This window comes from Giraffa tippelskirchi, chromosome 13, assembly GCF_054371585.1.
Source record: "Giraffa tippelskirchi isolate mGirTip1 chromosome 13, T2T-mGirTip1v1.2.pri, whole genome shotgun sequence".
Taxonomy (NCBI): Eukaryota; Metazoa; Chordata; class Mammalia; order Artiodactyla; family Giraffidae; genus Giraffa; species Giraffa tippelskirchi.
This window is the reverse complement of record NC_137287.1, coordinates 99,783,479-99,806,918: the sequence shown is the minus strand read 5'-3', so window position 1 is coordinate 99,806,918 and position 23,440 is coordinate 99,783,479. Positions and strand designations below refer to the sequence as shown.

Here is a 23,440-nt window from a genome sequence, read left to right as displayed (position 1 = left end):
ATCCCTTCTCAGAGCTGAGAGGCTGTGTCCTGGGCTGGAATCCTCAGTGAGTCCCCAGGTAGAACCGAAATCACGGCTCTCATGTTGTGCATTATTTCAGTTGACCCAGCAAACCCTTATGTTGAATAGACAGAAACAGGAATCTTGATGTACATCAGATAGACAGACCACACACACACGAAGGAAAATTTGGATATACCCATGGGATGCATTCTAAGGACAATGAAGGGAGGGAGGAGGAAGGAAAGAAAGAAAAAATCTTGAACTTGATATGCTGGCTTTATTGTCAGAGTGGAGGCTATTTGGTGAGAGTTGTAGAAACGAACAACTGATAATCCCTATAAAGCAAATCCTATTGCCCTCCTCTAAGAGGATCAGAAGCAGTGACACCCAGAGAACTGTGAGCACCTCTGGTATGCAGTTCTGGGTTTCTAAATAGATGCTCTTACTTTCTTAACAGCAGTTATCCCAACCAAAAGGTAACAGGGTTCTTTGGAGAAATGACTGACTCTAAACGTGGGGCACGGAAGGGATAATATGAGTCTGGGGACCATTTTACTGTTCCTCAAAGGGCAAAAGTACACAACACCCTATAGGAACATGTGAAAAAGACATAGGAGCCTGCCTGATAGGTGATTGCTTGCCTAAATGGAGATGCTTGAGCAGAGATACTGAGAGATACACACTTAACTTCGTCCTTTGGGCTTCCTTTGTGGCTCAGACAGTAGAAAATCTGCCTGCTGTGCCAGAGACCCAGCTTCAATCCCTATCCCTAGTTCAGGAAGATCCCCTGGAGGAGGGAATGGCAACCCACTTCAGTATTCTTGCCTGGGAAATCCCATAGACGGAGGAGCCTGGTGGGATACAGTCCATGGGGTCGCAAAAGAGTGGGACACGACTGAGCAACTAACACTTCCACTTTTCACGGCCGGGGCAAGGCCGGCATCCTGGGTTTGCAGTCCCTGTAGTCACACAGACCCTGTTTTGGATTCAATGCTCTGTCACCATCTTGAAACTCATTTTTGAAAAAGAGGCTCTGCTTTTTTATTTTTGCCCTGGTCCCCACAAATGATGGTGTTCTTTACTCAAGAACACCAGGCAGTAAGTGTAGAAGGGATGAGATAGCTGGAAAATAACCACATTGCAACCAATCCTTGATTCAGGCAGAGATCATTATTGGATTTGAAAGCCGTGGGGGAGAGGTTGTCAGGAAACAGAACATTCTAATAGTCTCAGAGTGTCACTCCATGCATTATAAAGAGGAAGCTGATTTCCATTCTATCAGTTATAAAGGGGCATGTTTACCTTTACCATGAAGAGATCTGGCTGACCCCACTTAAGCCAAGTAAACAGGCTTGGCCAGTAAGGCGAGACGCCTAGGTTATGTGGCTCCTGATGGGGTGCCGTGGGAAATGCAGTGGGCATAGTTGCCAAAAACGTTTAACCCGAATCTAATCATAAGGAAGCAATCAGGCGAATCCAGGCGGTGGGACCTTCTGGGAGTTGAGTCAATGTCAGAAAAGACAAAGGCAGGGATTGTTCTGGATTAAAGGAGACCAAAGAGACTTGACAACCCAGCAGAACGCCTGATCCTTATTTGGATCCTGGATTTAAAAAGAAAAGGCCATGAAGGACATTTTGGGGACAATTAAAGAAATTTCAGTGTGGACTGTATATTAGATAACATTTAGAATGGCCTCAATGTTACATTTCCATGGCTCTTGTCATCGTGAGGGCTCGAGTCCCCTGTTTCTAAGAGATACACACAGGCATTTAGAGTTAAGCGTATGCAGCTAACTTTAAATGATGCAGAGTAAAATACCTATATGTACACAAATACACATACACACCCACATATATATATGAACCTAGGTAAAGGGTATACAAGTTCATTGTACTAGTTTCTCAACTTTCCCATAAGTTCATGCATTTTTCAAAAAACTGTTTAGGGAAATGTGATGTTTATGGCAATTAGTTAATTTTTAATCCTTTGAGGATTGCAAATCTTCCAGCTGGCAAGTCAGATGCAGTATTTACTAAATATTACAGGGAGGCTCCCGGAGCTCCAGGCGTGGTGATGAAGGGCACACACTGGATACAGGCAGCCTTTTGGGAGAACATGCACAGGTCTCCCACGCCTTTCTTGGATGGGGGTCACTTCCAGGCCACCTGCCCCATGGAGACTGGTTGGAGTTAAGCCTTCCTCCATATCCTCTGGGCATAGGAAGTAGCAGGTCATTCTCAACCAGGAACAAGCCCTTCTTTGACTTCAGGTTGATCCTGACTGAGGCATATTCACTGGCTTTCAGTGGCCACAAGGTCAAGTCCAAAGGCCAGGGCTTAGCATACATCTCAAGGCACACTGTATGTGCAGCCATGGGAGCCATGGTGGTTCTGGAATGGCCCACATCTGCCTTCAAGACACACACACACACACACACACACACACACACACAATCCCCAAAGTGCACACACACCCACACACATCTGCCTTCAAGACATACACACACACACACACACCATCCCCAAAGTGCACACACACCCACACACACACACACCATCCCCAAAGCACACACACGCACACACACACCATCCCCAAAGCGCACACACACACACACACCATCCCCAAAGCACACGCACGCACACACACACCATCCCCAAAGCACACGCACACACACACACACACACCATCCCCAAAGCACACACACAAACACACACACACACACCATCCCCAAAGCACACACACACACACACACACCCCATCCCCAAAGCGCGCGCACACACACACACCCCATCCCCAAGCCTGATCTGACCTGAAGCTCTTCAGAACTGATAACTTATATATTTTGATTTTATATAGATACTCTGGCATGAAATTAACACAAAAATGCACATGTCATACACTGAGAGCCATCTAATATGATATGACTTAAGAAATATGTTCTATGGTCTAGATGAACTTATTTGCAAAGGAGAAATAGAGACACAGACATAGAGAACAAAGGTATGGATATCAAGGTGGAAAGGAGAGTTGGGATGGATTGGGAGACTGGGATTGACATATATGCCCTACATTGGAAAAGACCGTGATGCTAGGAAAGATTGAGGTTAAGAGAAGGGGGTGACAGAGGATGAGATGGTTGGATGGCATCACTGACTCAATGGACATGAGTTTGAGCAAACTCAGAGAGGTAGTGACGGACAGTGAAGCCTGGGGTTCCTGTAGTCAGGGGCTGCAGAAAGTCAGACATGACTTAGCAACTGAACAACCACAAATGTATAAAAAATGCATAACTAATGAGAACAAAAAAAAAAATGTTTTAGAATGTGACCTGTACCAAAATCTTCCTAATATGTCCTGGGAACTTTATTCTGATTTCTTCCAGAAGTTTTTAGTCTTTTCCTCAATTCCTAAATTAAGTCTGAAGACGCAGTTGAGTTTGGAATGAGTTTCAAGTCGTCAGAAACATGAGTTACTTCTTGGGTTGCATTAAAGAGCCTGGTAAGTTGTTTTAAATTTTCATTTTTTTAAGAAAATTAAATTTAGGTGAATTTTTCATTGACAGTGAAGTATATACTAAACCATGGATTAATACCTTCATAAAAACTTATCTAAACAAAGTGGGGCCTGCCTTATTTATGTTGAAGTCTGCAAAGTCCACAGTGAAAAGCGGGGAAAGTACTTTCCTGGAATATAGTTACATCTGTCACAAGCAGCATCTTGAGGAAATTGGCAGGCATGTGAAATGGAGTCATTCCTCCATGTCTGTTTAGTTTGGATTTCTTCAATTCAGGGGTGGCTTAAAACCAGAATCAGGAATATCTGCTTCTAACAAGCGTCTCCCATTTTCTCTTGCATTGTGTACATAAGTGTTCAATAAATGTTGGTTGGATTGAATCATCTTGTTCACCCTTTCTTGAGGCCATGGGGGTTATTCAGCCTATTCTTAAATATAGAAGAATTCTAAAGGGAAAGGTGATCTCTCTACCAACAGTTTCTCTCCCCCTCCAACTCCCTGTACACAAAAACTGCCAGATCCGGCTTTCTAAAATGTGGCTTGGATCCTCCCTCAGTTTGCAAAAGTCTGTGGATTGAATCAGACTCCCCGTGTTCCCTCTCCACCCCCACCCCCTCACACCCTTCCCGTTCCCTAGTCTCTGAGCTCTGGTTTCAGAGCCCTGTGGGCACTGGGTCTGTCTTGTTAGCCTGCAAGTTCTGTTTCACCCATTTGGGCAGGGCTTATGTCCCTCACCTTCTAGGAAATCAACTCCCCTGCAGAGCGCCCGACTGCCTGTCTGCAGTGTATTTGCAAACAGAAGAAAGTGATAGATCTTCGTACATGCTCTTCATACCCTTTACAAATGTGTGAAAACAATCAGCTGCTGTAAAATCTTTTGAGGAAAATAGGATCCAATTAGCACCGACTTTTGTGTCGGGAAAGCTGAGGGTTTCGAAGGAATTTCTTACACTCAGTCAGAAACTGAGTGCCAAGGCCCTGGAGAAAAAGGCAGACACAAAGGCCTACCTTCAGAAGGCCGGAGCTCTAGTCCAGGGTGATGCTTGGGGCCATGGCTCAAAGCCCAGGGACAGACGTGGAGGGAGCAGACAGGGAAGACGAGAGAGTGGCTTGGGAGTGGGTGGCAGTTCATGGAGTCGGGGACACGCTGGGAGGTCAGTGGCCTTGGCTGTCATGCTAGGGAGTTGGCTTTGCTGTTCTTTAAAGTTGATTATGAAGAGGAAATTCTAAATATAAGAGGATGGGTGATGGAACTAGCTGAGGTTACAGAGGGGTGCCTGGTTGGGCCCTTGAGCAATGAGGATGTGGACACCATGGGGCAACAGGTTTTTTTAAATGACTCCTGGTGGAGGAGCTTCCTCAACTGCGTCCCCACCTGCCGACCCTCTTATCTGAGCCGGGAGCTGGGCATACCCACCATCCACCAGACACCTGCTAGCTTCATCCAGGTCCACCAGCCCGGTCCAGGGGCCCTCCACTAGCCTTAGATCCTCAGTGAGAGGTGGGCTCAGGGATCTTGTAAGCCACCAGGTAGCCCTCCTCTCTCCCTGAGTGAGTGGGAGGCTGCAGGGACAGCTTTCAGCCCGGGTTGGGCTGGACAGGCCCCACACACCCACCCACAGGTGACGCCTGGCTTTATAATTGGCCATCCCAGAAGCAGCGACCCGGATGGAAACCCAGACCCCTATGCCCTCTCACATAACTGTCGGTGCCCAGCAAATAGTAGGGATCTGAGAAAGGTTAAGGAATTCAGTGAGGAGAGGGGACCATGGAGTCCAAGAATCCCCAAGCCAGCCCAAACTGACAGCGTGTGGTGGGGAGAGGTGTGGGGCGGGTTCCCCTGGTCCACCATGGCTGCTCAGAGGCCCAGGGGTGGGGCGCGCCTCTCCTTGGGGCTGGGCTGGCTCAGGCCTCACCGAGACTCTGGTCTGGGGGACAGGGCTGGGGCAGACTTGATGTTGGGCCCGCATCTGCTCAGGACCCGCTGGAGGTCAGGGCCACCAGGGTCCACCGGCAGCCTGCCAAGGCTGGGGCCCCATCCCGGAAGTGCAGTGCTTCCTCCCTGGCAGCGGAGGACCAGGGGGTCAGGGCCGGGGCGGGCCTGGCCTGCGGCTGTCTGAGGCCAAGCGGGGCCTGGTCGGGCCGGGCCTGCCCCGCGCGCGGTCCGGGGCCTGGCGGAACTCGGGGCCCGCTCCGGGCCGGGGCCTGCCCTCCGCCCCGCCGGCCCGGCGCCCCCTCGCGCCCCGGGCGGGCCCTGCACGTCTCGCGAGCGGCCCGGAGCTGCGGGGGAGGCGGGGCCGGCGGCCGGGCAGGGCCGGGGCGGCGCCGAGGCCCGGCCGGAGCGGGAGCCCGAGCGCGGCGGGCGCGGCGGCCGGGGCGGGGGGCGCGGGCCGGCGAAGATGGCGAACGTGGGGCTGCAGTTCCAGGCCAGCGCCGGGGACGCGGACCCGCAGAGCCGGCCGCTGTTGCTGCTGGGCCAGCTGCACCATCTGCACCGCGTGCCCTGGAGCCACGTCCGCGGGAAGCTGCAGCCCCGGGTCACCGAGGAGGTGAGCGGGCCGCGCCGGCCGCCATGCGCCGCCCCGCCGGCCAGCGGAGCCCGGGCGGGGCTGGGCAGGCGGGGAGGCCGCGGAGGCCCCGCCTCGGCCGCCCGGCGCCCCCAGCCCGCCCGCCCACCGGCCGGGTGCGCCTGGCGGACTAGGCCTGCCAGCGAGGCCCGGGGCCGCCCGCCTCCCAAGAAGCCGAGGCGCGGGCTCCCGTCCAGCAGCCCCGCCCGGAGGCCACTCGTGCCCCGCACCCACCCAGGCCGCAGGCTCGTGGGCAGAGCCCACTAGGCGCGAAGGAAGTGCCCTCGAGGGGCCCTGACGCCGCCTTCCGAACCCTCCTTCCGGAGCCCTCGTGGCGGTGACGCCCGCCCCTTTCCAGGACCCCTGACTGGTTTCACCCCAGTGCCTTTGTGGCAAAGCAGCCCCCAAACTGGCCGTTTAAGTCCCCAGTGCTTAATCCCACGAGGGTGGACATGTGCCAGCAGACGCACACGGCGCTTATCTAGTGAGATGTGACACGTCTTAATTAGGGATCCAGGGTGCCAGGGAAGCTGCAAAAGTGCCCATTTAGCGAGCGATGCCGGCGTCCGCACGCAGGGCTCCTAGCAGGCAGCCATTTGAAGTCTGGTGTATGTCTTATGTCTCCCCTTCTGATCCAGCTCTGGCAGGCCGCGCTAAGCACGCTCAACCCCAACCCCACGGACAGCTGTCCCCTCTACCTGAACTATGCCACCGTGGCCGCCCTGCCCTCCAGGGTGAGCCGCCACAACAGCCCCTCGGCCGCCCACTTCATCACCCGCCTGGTGCGGACCTGCCTGCCGCCGGGGACCCATCGGTGCATTCTGGTGAGTGCTCCTGAGAGGCTGGCCCCACACGACCCCCACCCGGGCTGCAGGTCACAGTGTGCTGGCTGTGCTGGCCATGACCTGTGTCTCCCACAGCTCAGCCCACGGGACCACAGAGCACTCTGGCCACAGTATCTCAGAGGTGGACGTTGCTCCACAGCTGAACATTGCAACCCCTGCTTTACAGACAGGGAAACTGAGGTCCCAGAGACGTAAGCACCCCAGACCAGTATGGGTGGCAGATCTGAGACTCCGACCCAGACCTCCTGAGCCCACGTCCACCGTGCGGCCCAGCACGTCCGGCTGTTGGGTCTCAGGAGGCGGTGGACCACATCTGGCGGCTGACATTTTCTTTCTCCCATCATGGGACCGTGGTTCCGGGGAAGGCCCCTGGGATGAAGGCCCTGCTGGGGCATCTCTGGCCAGATTGTTCCCACAGTGGCCTCTGACCCGGCTGTGGGGCCCAAGCACTTCCTGACAGTGGCTCCCATGGGGTAACTCCAGGGTCCCCTCCCCCGCTCCTCTCCCCTCACCACAGCTCTGCTCTCTGTGCTGCAGATGGTCTGTGAGCGGTCTGACGCCTTCGCCTCCGCCTGCGCCCTGGCCCGCGCTTTCCCCCTCTTCACCCACCGCTCAGGGGCATCACGGCGCCCGGAGAAGAAGACCGTCACCGTGGAGTTTTTCCTGGTTGGACAAGACAACGGGCCAGTGGAAGTGTCCACTTTGCAAGTGGGTGTCTGGAAGCTCAGACCGTGCCTCCTCCACCCCCCAGCTTGTGCAGTGCTCTCTCCCCCACACTTCCTGGGAGGACAGGACAGGGCTGCTGCTGTTGGAGAGAGCAGGCCCCCAGGGCCTTTCCAAAGCCAGGCCACAGGTTCCCTCCCACAGGGTGGTCTTGTTCTCAGGATTCAGTTCCATTCAGCCAGTGTTTATGAGCGCCTACCACGCACCAGGCGCTTTCATGTTTTAATACTAATAATCCCGCCTGTGTATATATCACATTACTCTTTATGGTGCACTTTTACATATGTTATTTCATTTGGTCCTTCGAATAATCCTTTTGAAGCGAGGCAAGGCTGGAGGTAATTTCCAGCTTGGAGTCCGTGTGTGGGCTGGCTGCCAGGTGACCCTCCCAGACCTGTGGCTGTGATTTCGCCCTCCCACCTGCAGCCCCTTTCCAAATGCCAGACTCAGGCGGTCCTTTCCACTCCGTCACCCTTCACTCTGTCTCAGGCCCTGTTAGCACCCCCTCATCCACTATCTCACCACCTTGTTCTTCCAACTTTTAATAACATGGTCTGATTGCTTGGCCTATCTTAACTCCCTTCCTCACTCAGCCCACCAGCATGGAGTTCGCCCATCCCTTTCCTGACACTGTCTTCTAGGGGCCAAACCTGCCAGACTCAAGGACTTGTCATCCTTCCTTGAAGGGTCCCTGCCCACCTGGAGCCCTCTGTCCTCCCCACACCCTTCCCACCTGCCAGCTGAGAGCCGTCCTCACTTGAGATTGTACATCTGAGTTTAGCCTCTGTGCCTCTCACTGGTGTGGGAGCCCCATGCCCACCTCCAGAGGGCGGACACTTGGTTCCGTGCGTAATAGTCCCTTTGTGTGTGATGAAGCCAGTGGGCTGGTGGGTCTCCCTAGCCCCGAAACGCCACGCATCTTATGGTACCTGCCTGGTTCTCTGGGACCAGGCAGCAGCCTCCTAATGGCCTGACTACCTCAAGATGCCCCACTCTGGTTCCCGCTTTCCCCCACCTCACGACCAGGGGAGGGCCAATGCTTCCTGGGTGCTTGTCAGATGTCAGGCTCTGCTCCGAGCACACATGTGCACACACACTTGATTTCCACAACTGCCCCGTGAGATGGGTCCTATTTTTCTCCCCACTTGAGAGCTGAGCAAACTGAGGCTCAGAGACACTAAATGATTGAACGCAGCCACACCAGCAAGGGGTAGACCTAGGCCTTAACCACAGATGCCATCCATCAGCCCTCTTTCCCTCCTGTCTGGGGTCGTAAGTGTGAGGTTCTGACACTGCGTGTGGCCTTTCCCTCCCACCCGGGTCCCTGTGGCCTCTCATACCCTCCTCCTCCGTAGCATTTAATGGAACAATGTTGTGAGTCTCTGCTGGACTCAAGTCCTTGGACATCTTTGGATTCAGAGTCTAGTGTGGAGCCCCGCTCACAGCAGGTACTCACATAGACGTGGATGAATGAATGAGTGAGTGAATGATGCTGCTTTCTGACGAGGAGATCAAGGCACAGTGAGGTGCGGGCCCCTCCCTGCAGGTGTGCCCTCTCACCTGAGCCACTGCTGCGCTACGTGGAGGAGCCTTGCACTCACAAGGTTGCGAGACCTCCCTTGAGACAACCCTCAGGGTGCTGATGCCCTCCCCAGACAGCAGCCAAGGGTCTCTGATGCCCACAGGTGGGGACCCTCACCCTCCCTGAGGAGGGCCTGCTGCCAGGCTGTGGGAACCACATGGCACGTCTCAGATCTGAGCTGTCAAGTCTCTGCCTCTGAGATCTGGGGGTTAATTACCTGGGAACAGGCAGGAACCTGGGAGGGGGCTGGGCTGGCGTTAGGGACCCAGAGCTGCCCTCCCCACCCCTGTGGGCCTAGAAGAGGCAACAAGAAACTGGATGCTGTCCACATCCCTGCCAAACCTACACTGCATTTCTCTCTTAAGGCAGTCAGGCCCTGGGGCGGGCACTGGGGGCCAGGTGGGACAGAGCTGGGAGGCAGAGCTGAACATCAGGGCTGAGTCAGGTGCATGGTAGCTCTTGGCAGAAGCTTTGAGGGGAGAGAGACATGAGCATGCCCTCTGCACAAGGCCCAGCTGTCTGTGTCCTTCCCTTCTTGCCCCGTGGCCAGAACAGTGTCGCATCAGGTGCCCAGGAAGAAGGGTGAGGGTCTGGGACACTCCCACAGGGGCCACACAGGAAAAATGCCTCCCCAGTGGGTCCAGGAGCCTTTTCTCCATTGTGAGGCTCCAAGAGGCTCCTGGAGCATGTGGCCTTTGAGAAGTGCCTCAAAGGGTGGCTGGGACCCTGACAAGAGAAGCGGGGGTGTTTGGTCTGCCTGGGCAACCATGACAGCAGCCACTCAATGGGGGCTTAACCCACAGATGCTTGTTTCTCAAAATCCCAGAGGCTGGCCATCCCGGATCAGGATGGGTTCCACAGCTGCGTCCTCTTCTTACAAGGGCACTAATCCCATCATGGGGTCCCACCCTCCTGACCTCACTGAAGACTGAGCACCTCCCAAAACCCTCCTGATACCCTCCCCTGGTGGTCAGGGCTTCAGACTCCCGTAACAGAGGGTATCACCTCCTGGGAAGGGGGGGATGGGGTTGGCAGAGGCTGGACGAGGTGTGCACTCAGGGCCGGGCAGGAGGCCACCCGCCACCAGAGTAAGGGGCAGAACAGGAGACGAGGCTCAGAAAGCAAGGAGGGCCCCATGCAGACCAGGAGAGGTTGCTAGGCCAAAGGGCTCCTCTGTGGTTCTGCAGCCATAGGGGTCTTTCTGTAGATGGCTGAGGTACAACTCTTGCTTCCCTTCCACCTGCCCTTGTTGCCCAGCCTCCGCCGGGAGACGTGTGCCTCTGACACTTTTGGGTCCTGGCTGTTGGCAACGAGGGACACCTTCCACCTTGTCCCAGGGCCCCAGTGACGGCCTTTTGTTTCTCCTAGTGTTTAACGAGCGCCACGGAAGGCGTGCGGCTCGCAGCCCGAATCGTGGACACACCCTGCAATGAGATGAACACAGACACCTTCCTTGAGGTTTGTGGCCCTGGGGTCCAGCTGGGGTGGGATGGTGTTGATCGACCCCAGGGACAGTCAGGAATCCCAGGGCTGCCAGGGGACGGTCCACAGTCTCCACACCTCATCTGGGGAAGCCACGGGCTGCTGCAGACAGAGTCCTGCCATCCGCCTGGAGCCGAGGGGCCCCCAGGCCTCAGCCAGGGGTGGAGGGAGGACACAGCCTCCTCCTCGAGGCCCCCATGCAGGACTCCAGCCATGAGCCACAGGAAATCGCAGAGTTTGGAGGAGATTAAACCTCCTCTCCTGGGTTTAATCACGCTTAGAGCCGAGAGTCAGGGCCTCAGCTTCCCGGCCCACCCCTCTCCCACCACAAGGCATCTGCTCACCCCTGTCCCTGGCCTCACCCTCATTTTAAGCCATCTTCACGTGTTGTGTGTTGTTGTTTTTTCCATGAACACATCCAGGAGATTAAGAAAGTTGGAAAAGAACTGGGGATCGTCCCAACCGTTATCCGGGATGAAGAGCTGAAGGCGAGAGGATTTGGAGGTGGGTGGGGGCCAGTCCTCCTGGGTCCTGGCCTCAGCAGAGGCCTGGGGTACCTGGGGGGCTGGGGGGCTGCCAGGCCACATGCTGTGCTGTCCCGAGCTTCACCCCACAGGAAACCAGCCTGTGTCCAGCCCCTAGGCCAGACCCTGGGAAGCAGCCCATCCCCGGGGGAAAGAGGAGGCAGCGATTCAGATCCTGATTCAGATCCTGGAAGCCACAGGGTCCAAGTCCTTCCCCGTCCACCCCCTCTGCAGCCTCCCCCGCGCTGCTCTCCTGCTCCCCAGGCCAGGCCAGCAGGGCCTTTCTGTTCCTCGAATACGCAAGCTCATATCCCCATCAAGACCTGCTTTCGTGGCTTTTTCTCCCTGGGATACTCTCCCCCAATATGATCTCACAGACCACCTCCTCAGAGAGCCCTCCCTGACTGCCAGGCCTATCCTTCCCACCTCCCAGGCACCAAGGTGCAATGACAACTAGAACAGGGTTGGGAAGGTCACTGTGGTTGTTATCTGTGGCCTCAAAACCAGTTACCCCAGAAGGCAGCAGCTGAAAGCAACACCGTCCTTCCAGTGCAGGTCTGTGGGTGATGAACTGGGCATGGCTTAGCTGGGTTTGGCCCAGGGTCTCTCCAGGCCATGAAACCTGTGTTAACTGGGGCTACAGTTATCTGAAGGCTCAACCGGGGCACAAGACGGGCTCCCAGCAAGGCTCACTCATGGCCCTGCCATCAGGGGCCTAGCTGGCTGGTCCTTGAGCAGCTTGCAACGTGGCAGCTGTTTCTCTCAGAGTGAGGTCTCTGAGCAAGAGACAAGAAAGAGCAACAAGACAGAGGCCAGTTCTGTGTCTGTAACCTCATCTTGGATGATTCCTGCCACATCCCGAGAAACTGAGGCACGCAGTCCTGCCCTCATGGGGGAGGGGAGAGGATCCACATGATCATGAATGCCCAGAGGGGATCAATGGGGGCTTGATCAAGCTGCCTACCACAGTCAGATAAGCCAGTTGCAGCTGGAGGCAGTCCTCTCAGGGAACGCTTCACAGAGGAGGGGACATTTGCAGCAGGTCTTACAGGATAAGTAGGAGTTTGTCAGGCAGCCATTACTGGCTCTTGTCCTGGTTTGTTAGATTATCAGGGGACCTTGAGGTGTGGGCTCTGCCCACAGCAAGCCATGGTTTTCTCAAGAAGTTGGGGCATGTAAACCGACAACAAGGCAGCAGTGGGAGTGAACTGGGAAAGGGAGGTGCCTGCTGAGTGCATGGAAGGGTCAGTGATGGGAGGGTGAGCGGGGCTGGAGCAGCCTTGAAGCATTATCCAAAATTCCTTCATTCTGCAGTCCTGTTCTCTGCTTTCTGGGAATGGTACAATTTTTTTTCTCAGTGAGTATTCTTGCCTAACACTACTTCACTTAGAACTCAATTGCATCCCCCAATCCCACAGCAGCCAAGGGCAGGAGAGGGCGGGGAACTTGGTTCACATGGCCAGGCTCTGTGGCCCAGAGGAACACCCACAGGCCAACAGCTGTTTGTGGGGAGAGCAGTGTTTCTGGGGTACTCCCAGGAGTCCTCCACTCGGCCTGGCCTGAGCCTCACTGACAAGTCCTATGCTTTCCCTAGGAATCTACGGTGTTGGCAAAGCCGCCATCCATCCCCCGGCCCTGGCCATCCTCAGCCACACCCCAGACGGAGCTACCCAGACCATCGCTTGGGTGGGCAAGGGCATCGTCTACGATACTGGGGGTCTCAGCATGAAGGGGAAGGTGAGGTCCAAACTGGGGATGCGGGGGAGGGCAGCCCCTTCTCAGTTGTCGGAGGAAAGAGCAAGTTGTTGGGGTGTCCAGGAGGGAGGCCCTGGGGCCCCGTCCCCTCCAAGGGGCAGACAGTTCGCGCCTGCACTGAGTCAGGACACAGAAAATCTGGAGAAGAAGAAAAGGTCCTGGGGTGATGCCCACTGTCTTCATGACCATCTGCAATAAAATATTATGAGTATTATAGTACAGATAAAGAAAACAGTCATCGGGTTACACTTGTAAATAGCATTAAGTAATTTCTGACAGAAGAAGCTGACGCCTACATGTCATTCTCTCCTGGTGACATACTCCAGCATCACAGCCCTGTAGTCTAGCCTTCACTTCTGCCGATTTGTCGGTGACTCTATCACATTGGTCTTCTTCACATGTTTATGTTCACTAGATGGAGGTCCCGGGTTTGTCAGTCTCTGCAGTCATAGTTGATCCAAAGAGCACAATTAACTTTAATTTTGAAGACTTTATGTCACATGAAGCAACTGATACACGAATACTCAGGGAAAGTCTCTAACAGAATGGTCCCTTGACAGAGACCAAAAAAGACCCCACTTCCAAAGAAACTCCCCAAATCATCAGTGTCCATGTTTCTGGTTCTTTGACATGGACTCCAGCAGCTTTCAAACATCTGTAGAGTAAAAATGTCTTATACAGCACAACCCTGGTGGTTCCCTAGACTATGGGCAGCAGCATGGCTCACTGCTCCTGGGGTTTACGCCAAATCCACTATCCGAAGGCAGGAACTCACTGTCAGAGGTGCCGTGGACACCAGTCATCTCCAGAGCCTGCCTGACTCGGGACCAGGGTGCCTTGAGGAGTCTGTGCCCCTGGCAGTGATTAATATCCACGTAGGATAATATTTCTGGAAGGAGGAGGAGTTAAGACAGGCAGGTCTGAAGCTTTTATTTATGTGGTAAGGACTCAATTCAACCAACAACAGGGTTTCTTCTGGAGGAATACTTTTACCACTGATGACAACAAGCAAACAAGCTTTTGTTGTTGTTGTTGTTCAGCTGCTAAGTTGGTTCCAACTCTTTGCGACCCCAAGGACTGCAGCACGCCAGGCACCTCTGTCCTCCACTATATCCTGGAGTTTGCTCATATTCATGTCTATTGAGTCAGTGATGCCTTCCAGCCATCTCATCCTCTGTCGTCCCCTTTTCCTCCTACCTTCAATCTTTCCTACCATCATGGTCTTTTCCAATGAGCTGGCTCTTTGCATCAAGTGACCAAAGTATTGAAGCTTCAGCTTCAGCATTAGTCCTTCCAATGAATATTCACGGTTGATTTCCTTTAGGATTGGCTGGTTAGATCTCCCTGTAGTCCAACAGACACCCAAGAGTTTTCTCCAGCCCCACAATTTGAAAGCATCAGTTCTTTGGTGATCAGCATTCTTTCTGATCCAACTCAGCTTTTAGTCAGTTTATTATTGTTCTTAAATTCTTAACACCTGGTGTTGATCCTCCCCCCACACCTTTGATAGGGGCTCTTGCGCCATTAGCAGCTGCGTTTTGGGGGATGGATTTGTGGGCTCATTCGGAAGTTGGCTTGTTGGAGGGTGGAGTGAGAAGCAAGGCTTCCTGAGGGTTAGTCATTTTGCTGGTGGTACCCTCTCCCAGTTTTGCAGGAACAGTCCTGGCTGTTTTCAAAGATTTTCAAGGCAAATCAGGGTCAGTGTGAATTAAAGGGCCTCAGATGTGTTCATCTCAGGACTTCTTTCACTCTTAAAAAATACTGATCTCGAAAGAGATTTTATTTATAAGGGCGATGTCTGCTAGCTGTCTACTAGAAATTAAAACTGGGAAAATTTAAAGATAGTTATTAATTCATTAAAAACACCAATATGACCCCATTGCATGCCACTGTAAATAATACAGTCTTATGAATAGAACTGTATTTTCCAAAATGAAAAAAAAATTAACCAGAAGAGTGGCACCATTTTACATTTCTGCAGCTCTCTTTACTGTCTGCCTTAGTGGAAGACAGCTGTGATAACATATCTGCTTCTGCATTTAGTCTGTTGCGATATGTTTTAGTTGAAATATAAAAAAGAGCATCTGGTCCCAGTCCTTCAGCAGTTAGAAAAAGGAGAAGCATTTTAATACCCTCTTCAGGTAACTGAGGACCTTCTTCTTTGCTGTTACACCAAAACTCGACAAGCGGGAGTTTCTGAAAGGTTAGTTATGATGGATCTGAAGCCAAGCCTGTGAGCTCTGCCACGTTGAAATCTGTGGGTCCATCCTGAAGTCTGAATGCATGGTTTTGTGATATCACGTATGCACCATTTAAAAAATACTGTTCACAGAGTTATGCCGAACCTCCAGATTTTGACGCTTTTCAGCATACAATATTTTAAAAAGTCACATTCATTAATATCAGCATCTATCTCACGTTGAAAGTTGAATATTAGGAAGCCATCATGGAAGCAGATACAAGTTTTCCAAAACCCTGATTTTTTTTTGCTGGAAAGCTCCAGTTTTACCAAGTGATGCCAGCTGTCCTCCTGGAGGTGAGAGGCTCACTCTGGCCATTTTCAAGAAAATGTCTGCATATACCTGCGTCTGGATCCCCAGAATCTGTCAGTGGTTCCCCCCACCCCACCTCCAGGACAGTGGTGTTGGGAGAGCAGAGGCTTGCTGAGCTCAGGACTTGGTGCCCACTCTTGCTTGGGCTCTAGCTGACTGACCACAACCGAGCGCCGGGCATCAGGGAGCAAGTGTAGGACCTCCCCCACCCCTTCCATGCCATCAAGACAGTGTTGGGAATGACTCTTCTCTACAGTTAAGGTTTTTAAAAAGCTAATCATTTCACTGCTTCGGCAAGGAGACGCAAGTGCAATTGGCAGCACCTTGTTTCCTAAAGGCCTGGAAATGAATCCAGTGACTGCCAATTCCCACAGGCCCCAGGTCACCACTGCCCCATCGGTACAAACAGTGACCCAACAGTGACGAAGGCATTCCCGTGGAAATAGTTTCTTTTATAAAAACAGGAATGCCAGGTGGGGTCCATGAGGCTGACTCAGTCTATGGAGCTGCGTTTGTGGTGGGACATTTGTTCTGTGTCCAGGACATGGGGATTCACTGCCCATCTCCAGCCATTTTCCATATGGCCATTCTGCAGGGGGGTTGATTCTCGGTTTGAGGCCCCGTTATTCCATTTAAACAATCCCGTGGTTTCTCGCAGGTTAGGTCAAAACAGCTTATTTCCAGTAGTGCTAGCTGAGTCATTTTTGCTCAACTTAATTGTAAAAACAGCTCAGTTTATATCTAAAAATACTTTCCATTAAAACTCTCAGCTCATGTAATCCAGTAAGAGCTCAGAAAAATTGGTACATTTTGGTCCCGAATCCTTACATCCGATGACCTGTTGTTAATTTAAAATATGAGCCTGTCAATTAGCATCAGGAGCCTCTAAACCGTAAAAGTGCTTAGCTGCCCTCAACTAGTGTATAGGAAATGGTGTTTACTTCTGTGGCAGGAGAGCACTTGGGTCTCCAGCGACTCCCTCACTAGACCCCGTCACCCAGGAAACGCGAATGCGGGCAGGTGGCAGGCCCTCGGGGCCGGAGTGGAATTGATGGTGTCACAGTGACTAGTGACATTTGGGAAGAGCTCATATTAACCTGGATGGGTGGTCAAGGTCGTGACATGGAGGAACTGCAGACAGACCCCCAGGCTGACTTGGGCACAGCTCAGCCTCTGAACCAGGCCGCTCTGGAAGTCCCCACTGAACCTCGCACAGTTCTGCTCAGTAACCCCCAAAGCTCTGCTCAAGCTGGACATGCCCCCCCAACCCGGCAAATTTGACTCTGGCTTCTCATTGCTTCTGGAGGATCCCCAGGTGGCGTCTCCTGGGTTCTGTAGGCACTCAGGTGACTTGGCGCCAGCTCCTGTGCCTCTGGGGCCCTGGTGTGGGGACCGGGGTGGGGAGCACTGTTGCTAGGGGGTCAGCATCCACTCACCTCTCTCTTGCCCCCTCCTGCCCCCACAGACCACCATGCCGGGGATGAAGAGGGACTGCGGGGGTGCCGCAGCTGTCCTGGGGGCCTTCAGAGCTGCCGTCAAGCAGGTGAGGGGGGCCCTGTCTTCCTCCCTGGGCCTTCTCCCCAGTGCCCCCTGAGTCTACATGGCTGGCACCTTCCCCCTCCGCACTGTTGCACTGGGTCCCTGGGGCCCCCAGAGCTCCTTGCTGCAGTCAGGGCTCCTCCTGCCAAGAGTGTCACCCCACCTAGGCATGTCACCTCTCTGCCCGACGCCCGCTGGCATCATGGGCCTCCTGCTAAGTCCTAAGAGCCTCTCCCATCCTGACCAAAACGGGAAGAGTGCTTTGGAGCAGTCTGCCTGCCCGCTCACCCCTGGACTCTGGCGCTCAGGGCAGGGGTCTGGGGAGGGGCTGGCTGCTGTTTGGTGGAAAGGGTCTGGGGTCTGTCCTGGGATACCAGGAGTGACCACACTGAGCCCAGACACCAGGGCAGCCAGAGGCCCCCATGCTCCCTACCCAGGACATAGAGGCCTCAGAGAGCCCAACAATTGGAATCAAATTCCCAAACTGGGGGCCTGGTCGATAAGCAGTGCAGTGGCTGTTCCCCTGCGTTTGCTCCTTGACACTGTAGAGCATGTTTATGGAGCAGAGGCGCAGGGCGCCCTGGTCGTCCAGCTCACCTCTCAGCATGGCTGCTTCAGGCACCTCTGAAAAGCCCAGCCCTTCCGGTCACCAAACATAAGCCCCTCTTCCTCACAGGCACTGCCTGAGCAGCATGACCCCCAGGGGGAGACTTCCAGAGAAAACAAAAACAGAAAGATCTTGGCAAATGATTTCTGCCCAGCCACGCCCAAGAGGGGAGCAGAAAGGCTGGAGGAGAGGAGGGGCTCGGCCTAAGGGGTGCTGGTGGGGGGGTGTCTCAACTGTGCTGGGGGGCATCATACAGCCCTCGTTCAGCAACACCCAGCCCATCTGACCAGATTCAGCCAGGCCTGCTACCTACTCCATTAATGAGCTCGTCAAGCATGCAAGGGACATACCCGGCCTCGGGGGCTGGGGGGCGCTCTGGGAAGGGTTCATGGGGAGGTGTCTGGAGGGCCCACATGGCTGCACTGCCTGGTGTCTCAGCTATGGGTTTGGGGTGACTGTGCCTACGGATGGTCCATCCTGGCATCTGGACAGGTGGCTGGGAGGTGCCCCAGCAGGTAGACCTTTCCTGTGGGCAAGGAACCACTTGGCAATTAAGGCTGGTTCATCAGCTGGTGGTTAGAAGTGGTCCTCGGATTCCTCCTGCTTGTAACTCATTTTTTAAGAAAAGGAATGTGCCTCAATTTGAGCCCCAAAGTACATAATGAGGGTCGTCACTCACAGAATGAAGTAAGAGTCCACACTCATACCGATAGGAACAAGTCATCTCCTCACAGTGGCCTCCCAGTTGCTAACAGTATGAGGGAGAGAGGTGGGAAACCACCTTTTGCCAAACAACAGCATAGTAATTGTCTCAGGTGAGAATGATCAACAGATGCTAACATCAGAGTTGAGTGTGGTGAGCGTGGGAGTGAGGTGGTGCACCCACACAGGTGTTTCTGTGGCTGCCCTGAGGGACACTGGGCAGGGGTCACTGTGCCTCCGTGGACTTAGTGCACTCAACCTGAGTGTAGGTACAGGGAAACAGCAAAGGGTCAAGGTCATCAAAGTCAAAAGCCCAACCTCAAAAGCTGCAGATCAGCAGCTTTGTGCGGTTAGGGACTGTGACCACTGGCCATGTTGTATGGATAGGAGGCAGGAGCTGAGCATGGCCCCTGGGGAACTGCCAGGCCTGGACTTGAACCCAGCAGGCAGCTCCATTTCTGGGCTGCATGCTGCATCACCTGGCCTCTTTTGGGACCCTGCCCTAGAGCCCACCACCAGGATGGTGGGGAGTGCAGGGGGCTGTGATCCCTGCTTCTTGGACCCCTCTGTCTGTCTATTGTGGGTCGGAGAGCTCCATCCGGTCACCATCCTTCTTGCCCCTGATGCTCCCAGCCTATAACTGGAGCCTCTGCCCTGGTCCCTCCAGGGTTTTGCTTTTGTTTTTTTCAAATTTATTTAGTTTAATTGGAGGCTAATTACTTTACAATATTGTAGTGGTTTTTGCCATACATTGACATGAATCAGCCATGGGTATACATGTGTTCCCCATCCTGAACCCCCTTCCCTCCTCCCTCCCCATCCCATCCCTCAGGGTCATCCCAGTGTATCAGTCCTGAGCACCGTGTCTCATGCATCGAACCTGGGCTGGCAATCTGTTTCACCTATGATAATGTACATGTTTCAATGCTGTTCTCTCCAATCATCCCACCTTTGCCTTCTCCCACAGAGTCCAAAAGTCTGTTCTCTACATCTATGTCTCTTTTGCTGTCTCACATATAGGATCATCATTACCATCTTTCTAAATTCCATATTGATGCATTAATATACTATATTTGTGTTTTTCTTTCTGACTTACTTTGCTCTGTATAATAGGCTCCAGTTTCATCCACCTCATTAGAACTGATTCAAATGTGTTCTTTTTAATAGCTGAGTAATATTCCATTGTGTATATGTACCACAGCTTTCTTATCCATTCATATGCCGCCTCCAGGGTTTCAAAGACACCCTCCACGCGGTGTTCTGCTTGGCCGAGAACTCCGTGGGGCCCAACGCCACGAGGCCGGATGACATCCACCTGCTGTACTCCGGAAAGTAAGGCCAACCCTGCCTGCTCGCCTCACAGCACTCACCCCATCGTGCTGTCCTGGAGCCTTGGGTGCCTGCAATGGGGGCCGGGTCCCTGTTCGAGGTGTCGGGGGCCCGTGGGGTCTGGGGACGCACCCCCCGCTTAGGGGGCCAAGCCCTTTCCAACCTTTAGGCACTGCATTGCAGTTGAAGACAGGGGGGAGGGGCTCTTAAATGGGGTGTCTGCTGTCCCCAGGACTGTGGAAATCAACAACACGGATGCTGAAGGCAGGCTGGTGCTGGCAGATGGTGTGTCCTATGCCTGCAAGGACCTAAGCGCTGACATCATCCTGGACATGGCCACGCTGACTGGAGCTCAGGTGGGCCCCGCTGTCCCTTCTGCTTCATCACCAGGTCAGAGCTTATCTGTGATGGTGCAGGCACGCAGGGCCCACGGACTCGGGAGGGAATGTTAGCACAGGGCCCCCATGGGGTGGGGCTCAGACCCTCTTTCTCGGTCTCTCTCTCTGCCTTGTTTTCTCTCAGCCCCTCTTCTGTCCTCAGTGTCCCCCAACCTGCCATGTGATGCTCTCTACATCTCTTCCACATCCCCAGGGCATTGCCACAGGCAAGTACCACGCGGCTGTGCTCACCAACAGCGCTGAGTGGGAGGCGGCCTGCGTGAAGGCCGGGCGGCAGTGCGGGGACCTGGTGCACCCGCTGGTCTACTGCCCAGAGCTGCACTTCAGCGAGTTCACCTCGGCCGTGGCCGACATGAAGAACTCGGTGGCGGTAGGTGTGGAGCAGGGTGGACCTAGGTCCCCCTATGAGGCCCCAGATCTGGGCTCTGAGCAGGGGAGGGGAGAAATCAGGGGAGCGGATGGCCCTCTCACTGGTCTCCCCGCAGCATGTCCATTCAGCAGGCACTGGGGCATCCTCCCCACTCTGGAGTCCCCCATCAGGTCTATCACTGGCTTCCCCTTTGCCCCCAGGGTGAAGGCAGACCCCCTAGCCCAGCTGCCAGGCCCTTGGGGACCCTCTCTACTGGGCCCTCCACCCCAGGCCCCTTCTTGCAGACACTAGGAGAGGTGGTCACTGAGGATGGTGGTCAGGAGGGCGCAGGGTGTCCACTGTGGCCACCCCTGCTACAGCTGGGGTGGAAGGTCACGACTGCCTTCTACCCTAGGACCGGGACAACAGCCCCAGCTCCTGCGCTGGCCTCTTCATCGCCTCACACATCGGCTTCGACTGGCCTGGGGTCTGGGTCCACCTGGATATCGCCGCGCCTGTGCACGCCGTGAGTCCGGGCCCCGCGGGTGCCCCAGCCCACCCCACCGTTAGGCCTTCCTTGGCCGGCCAGCCACTCTGCTTCCCTTGCCGGCCCCTCCCCGCGGGTCTGGCTGCTCCCACTCTCTCCTGCATCCAGACCCCCTCTCTGGCTCCAGAGCACGGGCTGAGCTCATCGGAAACATTCTGTGTGAGGGTCACACGGCCAGCTGTGGTCCCCCCTGACCTCTGGTCTCCTCGTCCATGGGAACAGTGTGGCTGCTGTGTGCAGTCCTTCCCAGCCCGCCTGTCCTCGGCAGGAGGCCCAGGGGCCCTGGTCTCACCCTTTCCCTCCCCGAGGAGCCAGGCAGGAGGAGGAGGAGGGGATGAGAACCCAGAGCTGTGTCCACCAGCTCGTCCTCCACCGGCTCTGAGTGGAACAGGACAGTGAAGGGGGCTGGGGGACACACAGGGGGTCAGACGCCCTGGTGTGAGAGCCCTCCCATGGTGGTGGGTTTGCTGGGGTGGGGTGCTCGGCCACACAGGTTTCCACTGTCTTTACCCACAGGGCGAGCGTGCCACGGGCTTCGGTGTGGCCCTCCTGCTGGCGCTCTTCGGCCAGGCCTCCGAGGACCCTCTACTGAACCTGGTGTCCCCACTTGGCTGCGAGGTGGATGCCCAGGAGGGGGACACAGAGAGGGACTCCAAGAGGCGCAGGCTCGTGTGACGCAGCCGCCCTGCCCGGTGACACTGGGCGCTTTACCTCACTTTGCACTGATTAATTCTAAGCAATTGGAAGATTATACCTTAAGATGAGCTGCAGTTTGTTTTGTTTTTAGTTGTCATGGTGATGGAAACAGCTCCTTCTTGTGTCTTAGGAGACAGCTCAGGGTTTGGGGGGCCCAGGGAGGGGAGAGTGGGCAGCACTGAGCTTGTTTTATGTTTGATTCCCCGCCAGCTTCTGCAGACCATGCCCCTCCCTGGGGCCCCCGCACGACCCAGGGGCCCCGGGATGCATGCGTGGCCCCGATGCTCTTGGCCGCGTGGCCCTCAAGACCCCTGCCCCTGCCTGGGGCCCATGGTGGGTGCCCGTGGCCCCGTCTGCAGCCCCAGGCCCTGCATACGGCACCCGCATTGTGGAGCACCCAGGCCCCACTCCAGCTGGGGCAGCCCCTGCCTCCAACAGATCACCCCTTTGAAAAGATGGGGTGACTTGGTTCAGGTTTTTTGGAGCAAGAGGAATGTCTACTCGGGCCCCTCTGAGTTCACTGCAGGTTGAATTAAACATGGCTAAACCACATCACACCTCTGCCTCTATCTCCCTCTTTCTCCAGCCCGTTTTAGAAAGCAGCCCAATGCCTGCCAGTGGGTCTGAGGCTCCAGGTGCCACCATCTCCTCTCAAACCAGCACCTGACTTTGAGGTGAAATTTGCCAACCTCATTCCTGCAGATGAGAGCCCGGGGCCAGCTGGACTCTGAGGTTCAGAGTGCAGGCTCTGGAGGGCGGGCACCTCAGACTTTCCCATGACCTGCCTTCTGCAGGGAAGGTGTCCTGACCCCCCGAGCACGGCACAAGGCAAGTGTTACACAGGGTCAACCGAAAGCCCCCCGGGCAGGATCCTAGGAGCTGAAGGGCATAGCCTGGCCAGGTGTCAGGGAGACCCCCAGCCTGGGCCCTGCAGAGGAGATCTGGGACTCGGGCTCTGCCTGGCACAGAGCCGGCACCTTCTTTGCAGGCGACAGCAGGGTGAGAACATGGCTGCAGGCCACACGTCTCCTGGCTACGTCCGGGCTCCTTGACCTTGCACCCCTGCCCAAGGCTCCCTAAACTTCAAGTCCCTTCCCCTGCCCTGAAATCAAGGTGACTCTTTCTGGGCATGATTCCAAGCATGTATTTATTAACTGCCTGCTGTGTGCACAGCCCCAGGCTGGGCCTGGAAGAGGCAAGCGGCAGTCCCAGGGCCCCCGCCCCGTCTGGGAAAGCCCTGGCCCGACGTGTTAAATTGCAGTAATCGTGGTCACAAGGCAATCAGTGGGCTCAGGGAGGCACGGGGGCCGGAGGGGCTAGGAGCCTTCATGGGTCATTAGCGTGCTTAATGGCCTTGGTGTTGGCAGCTCAATCCAGCTTCTCCCTGAGAAGCCCTGAAGGAGCCAGAGGTCACTGAGGTGGCCCAGCTCCTTCTCCTGGCCGCTGGCACTGTCCACACCCCCTGCAGGGGCTACAGGAAGCCGGGGGACTGAGTGTTCTTTGTGCAGGCACAAAGGGGGCCTCAGGCCCGGGGACCCAGCTGGGCAGCAGCTGCAGGCCAAGGGCCTGGCATTGGGGGGACGCAAGGCTGAGGCAAAGACCCTACTTCTCTGAGGCCAAAGGGCTTGAGGACACGACGGCTGCTTCCAGCCACTCCACTGGCGCCCCAGCAACAGGGTCGGCAGGGGGCAGGCAGGGAGCCGGTGGGCGTTGGCGCATCCACTT

The 23,440-nt window shown here is 55.1% G+C and overlaps 1 protein-coding gene across 1 annotated transcript; it reads left to right on the top strand.

Annotated features, from left to right (window-relative positions):
• Nucleotides 1-5,834: 5,834 nt before the first annotated feature.
• NPEPL1 (aminopeptidase like 1) lies at nt 5,835-22,272 on the top strand. The gene is made up of 12 exons (XM_081559125.1): nt 5,835-6,067; nt 6,724-6,909; nt 7,468-7,638; nt 10,604-10,693; nt 11,140-11,221; nt 12,836-12,978; nt 17,014-17,091; nt 19,628-19,728; nt 19,958-20,081; nt 20,317-20,493; nt 20,888-20,998; nt 21,536-22,272. The coding sequence occupies exons 1-12, from the start codon at nt 5,918-5,920 to the stop codon at nt 21,692-21,694; spliced, it is 1,572 nt and encodes a 523-aa protein (XP_081415251.1). The 5' UTR covers nt 5,835-5,917; the 3' UTR covers nt 21,695-22,272.
• Nucleotides 22,273-23,440: the final 1,168 nt, after the last annotated feature.

Excerpts from the sequence above, each read along its gene's own strand:
- NPEPL1 (XM_081559125.1), top strand. The coding sequence starts at position 5,918 with ATGGCGAACGTGGGGCTGCAGTTCCAGGCCAGCGCCGGGGACGCGGAC. Across the intron at positions 6,910-7,467 it reads GGACCCATCGGTGCATTCTG|ATGGTCTGTGAGCGGTCTGA; the intron begins GTGAGTGCTCCT and ends TCTGTGCTGCAG. Across the intron at positions 20,999-21,535 it reads TCGCCGCGCCTGTGCACGCC|GGCGAGCGTGCCACGGGCTT; the intron begins GTGAGTCCGGGC and ends CTTTACCCACAG.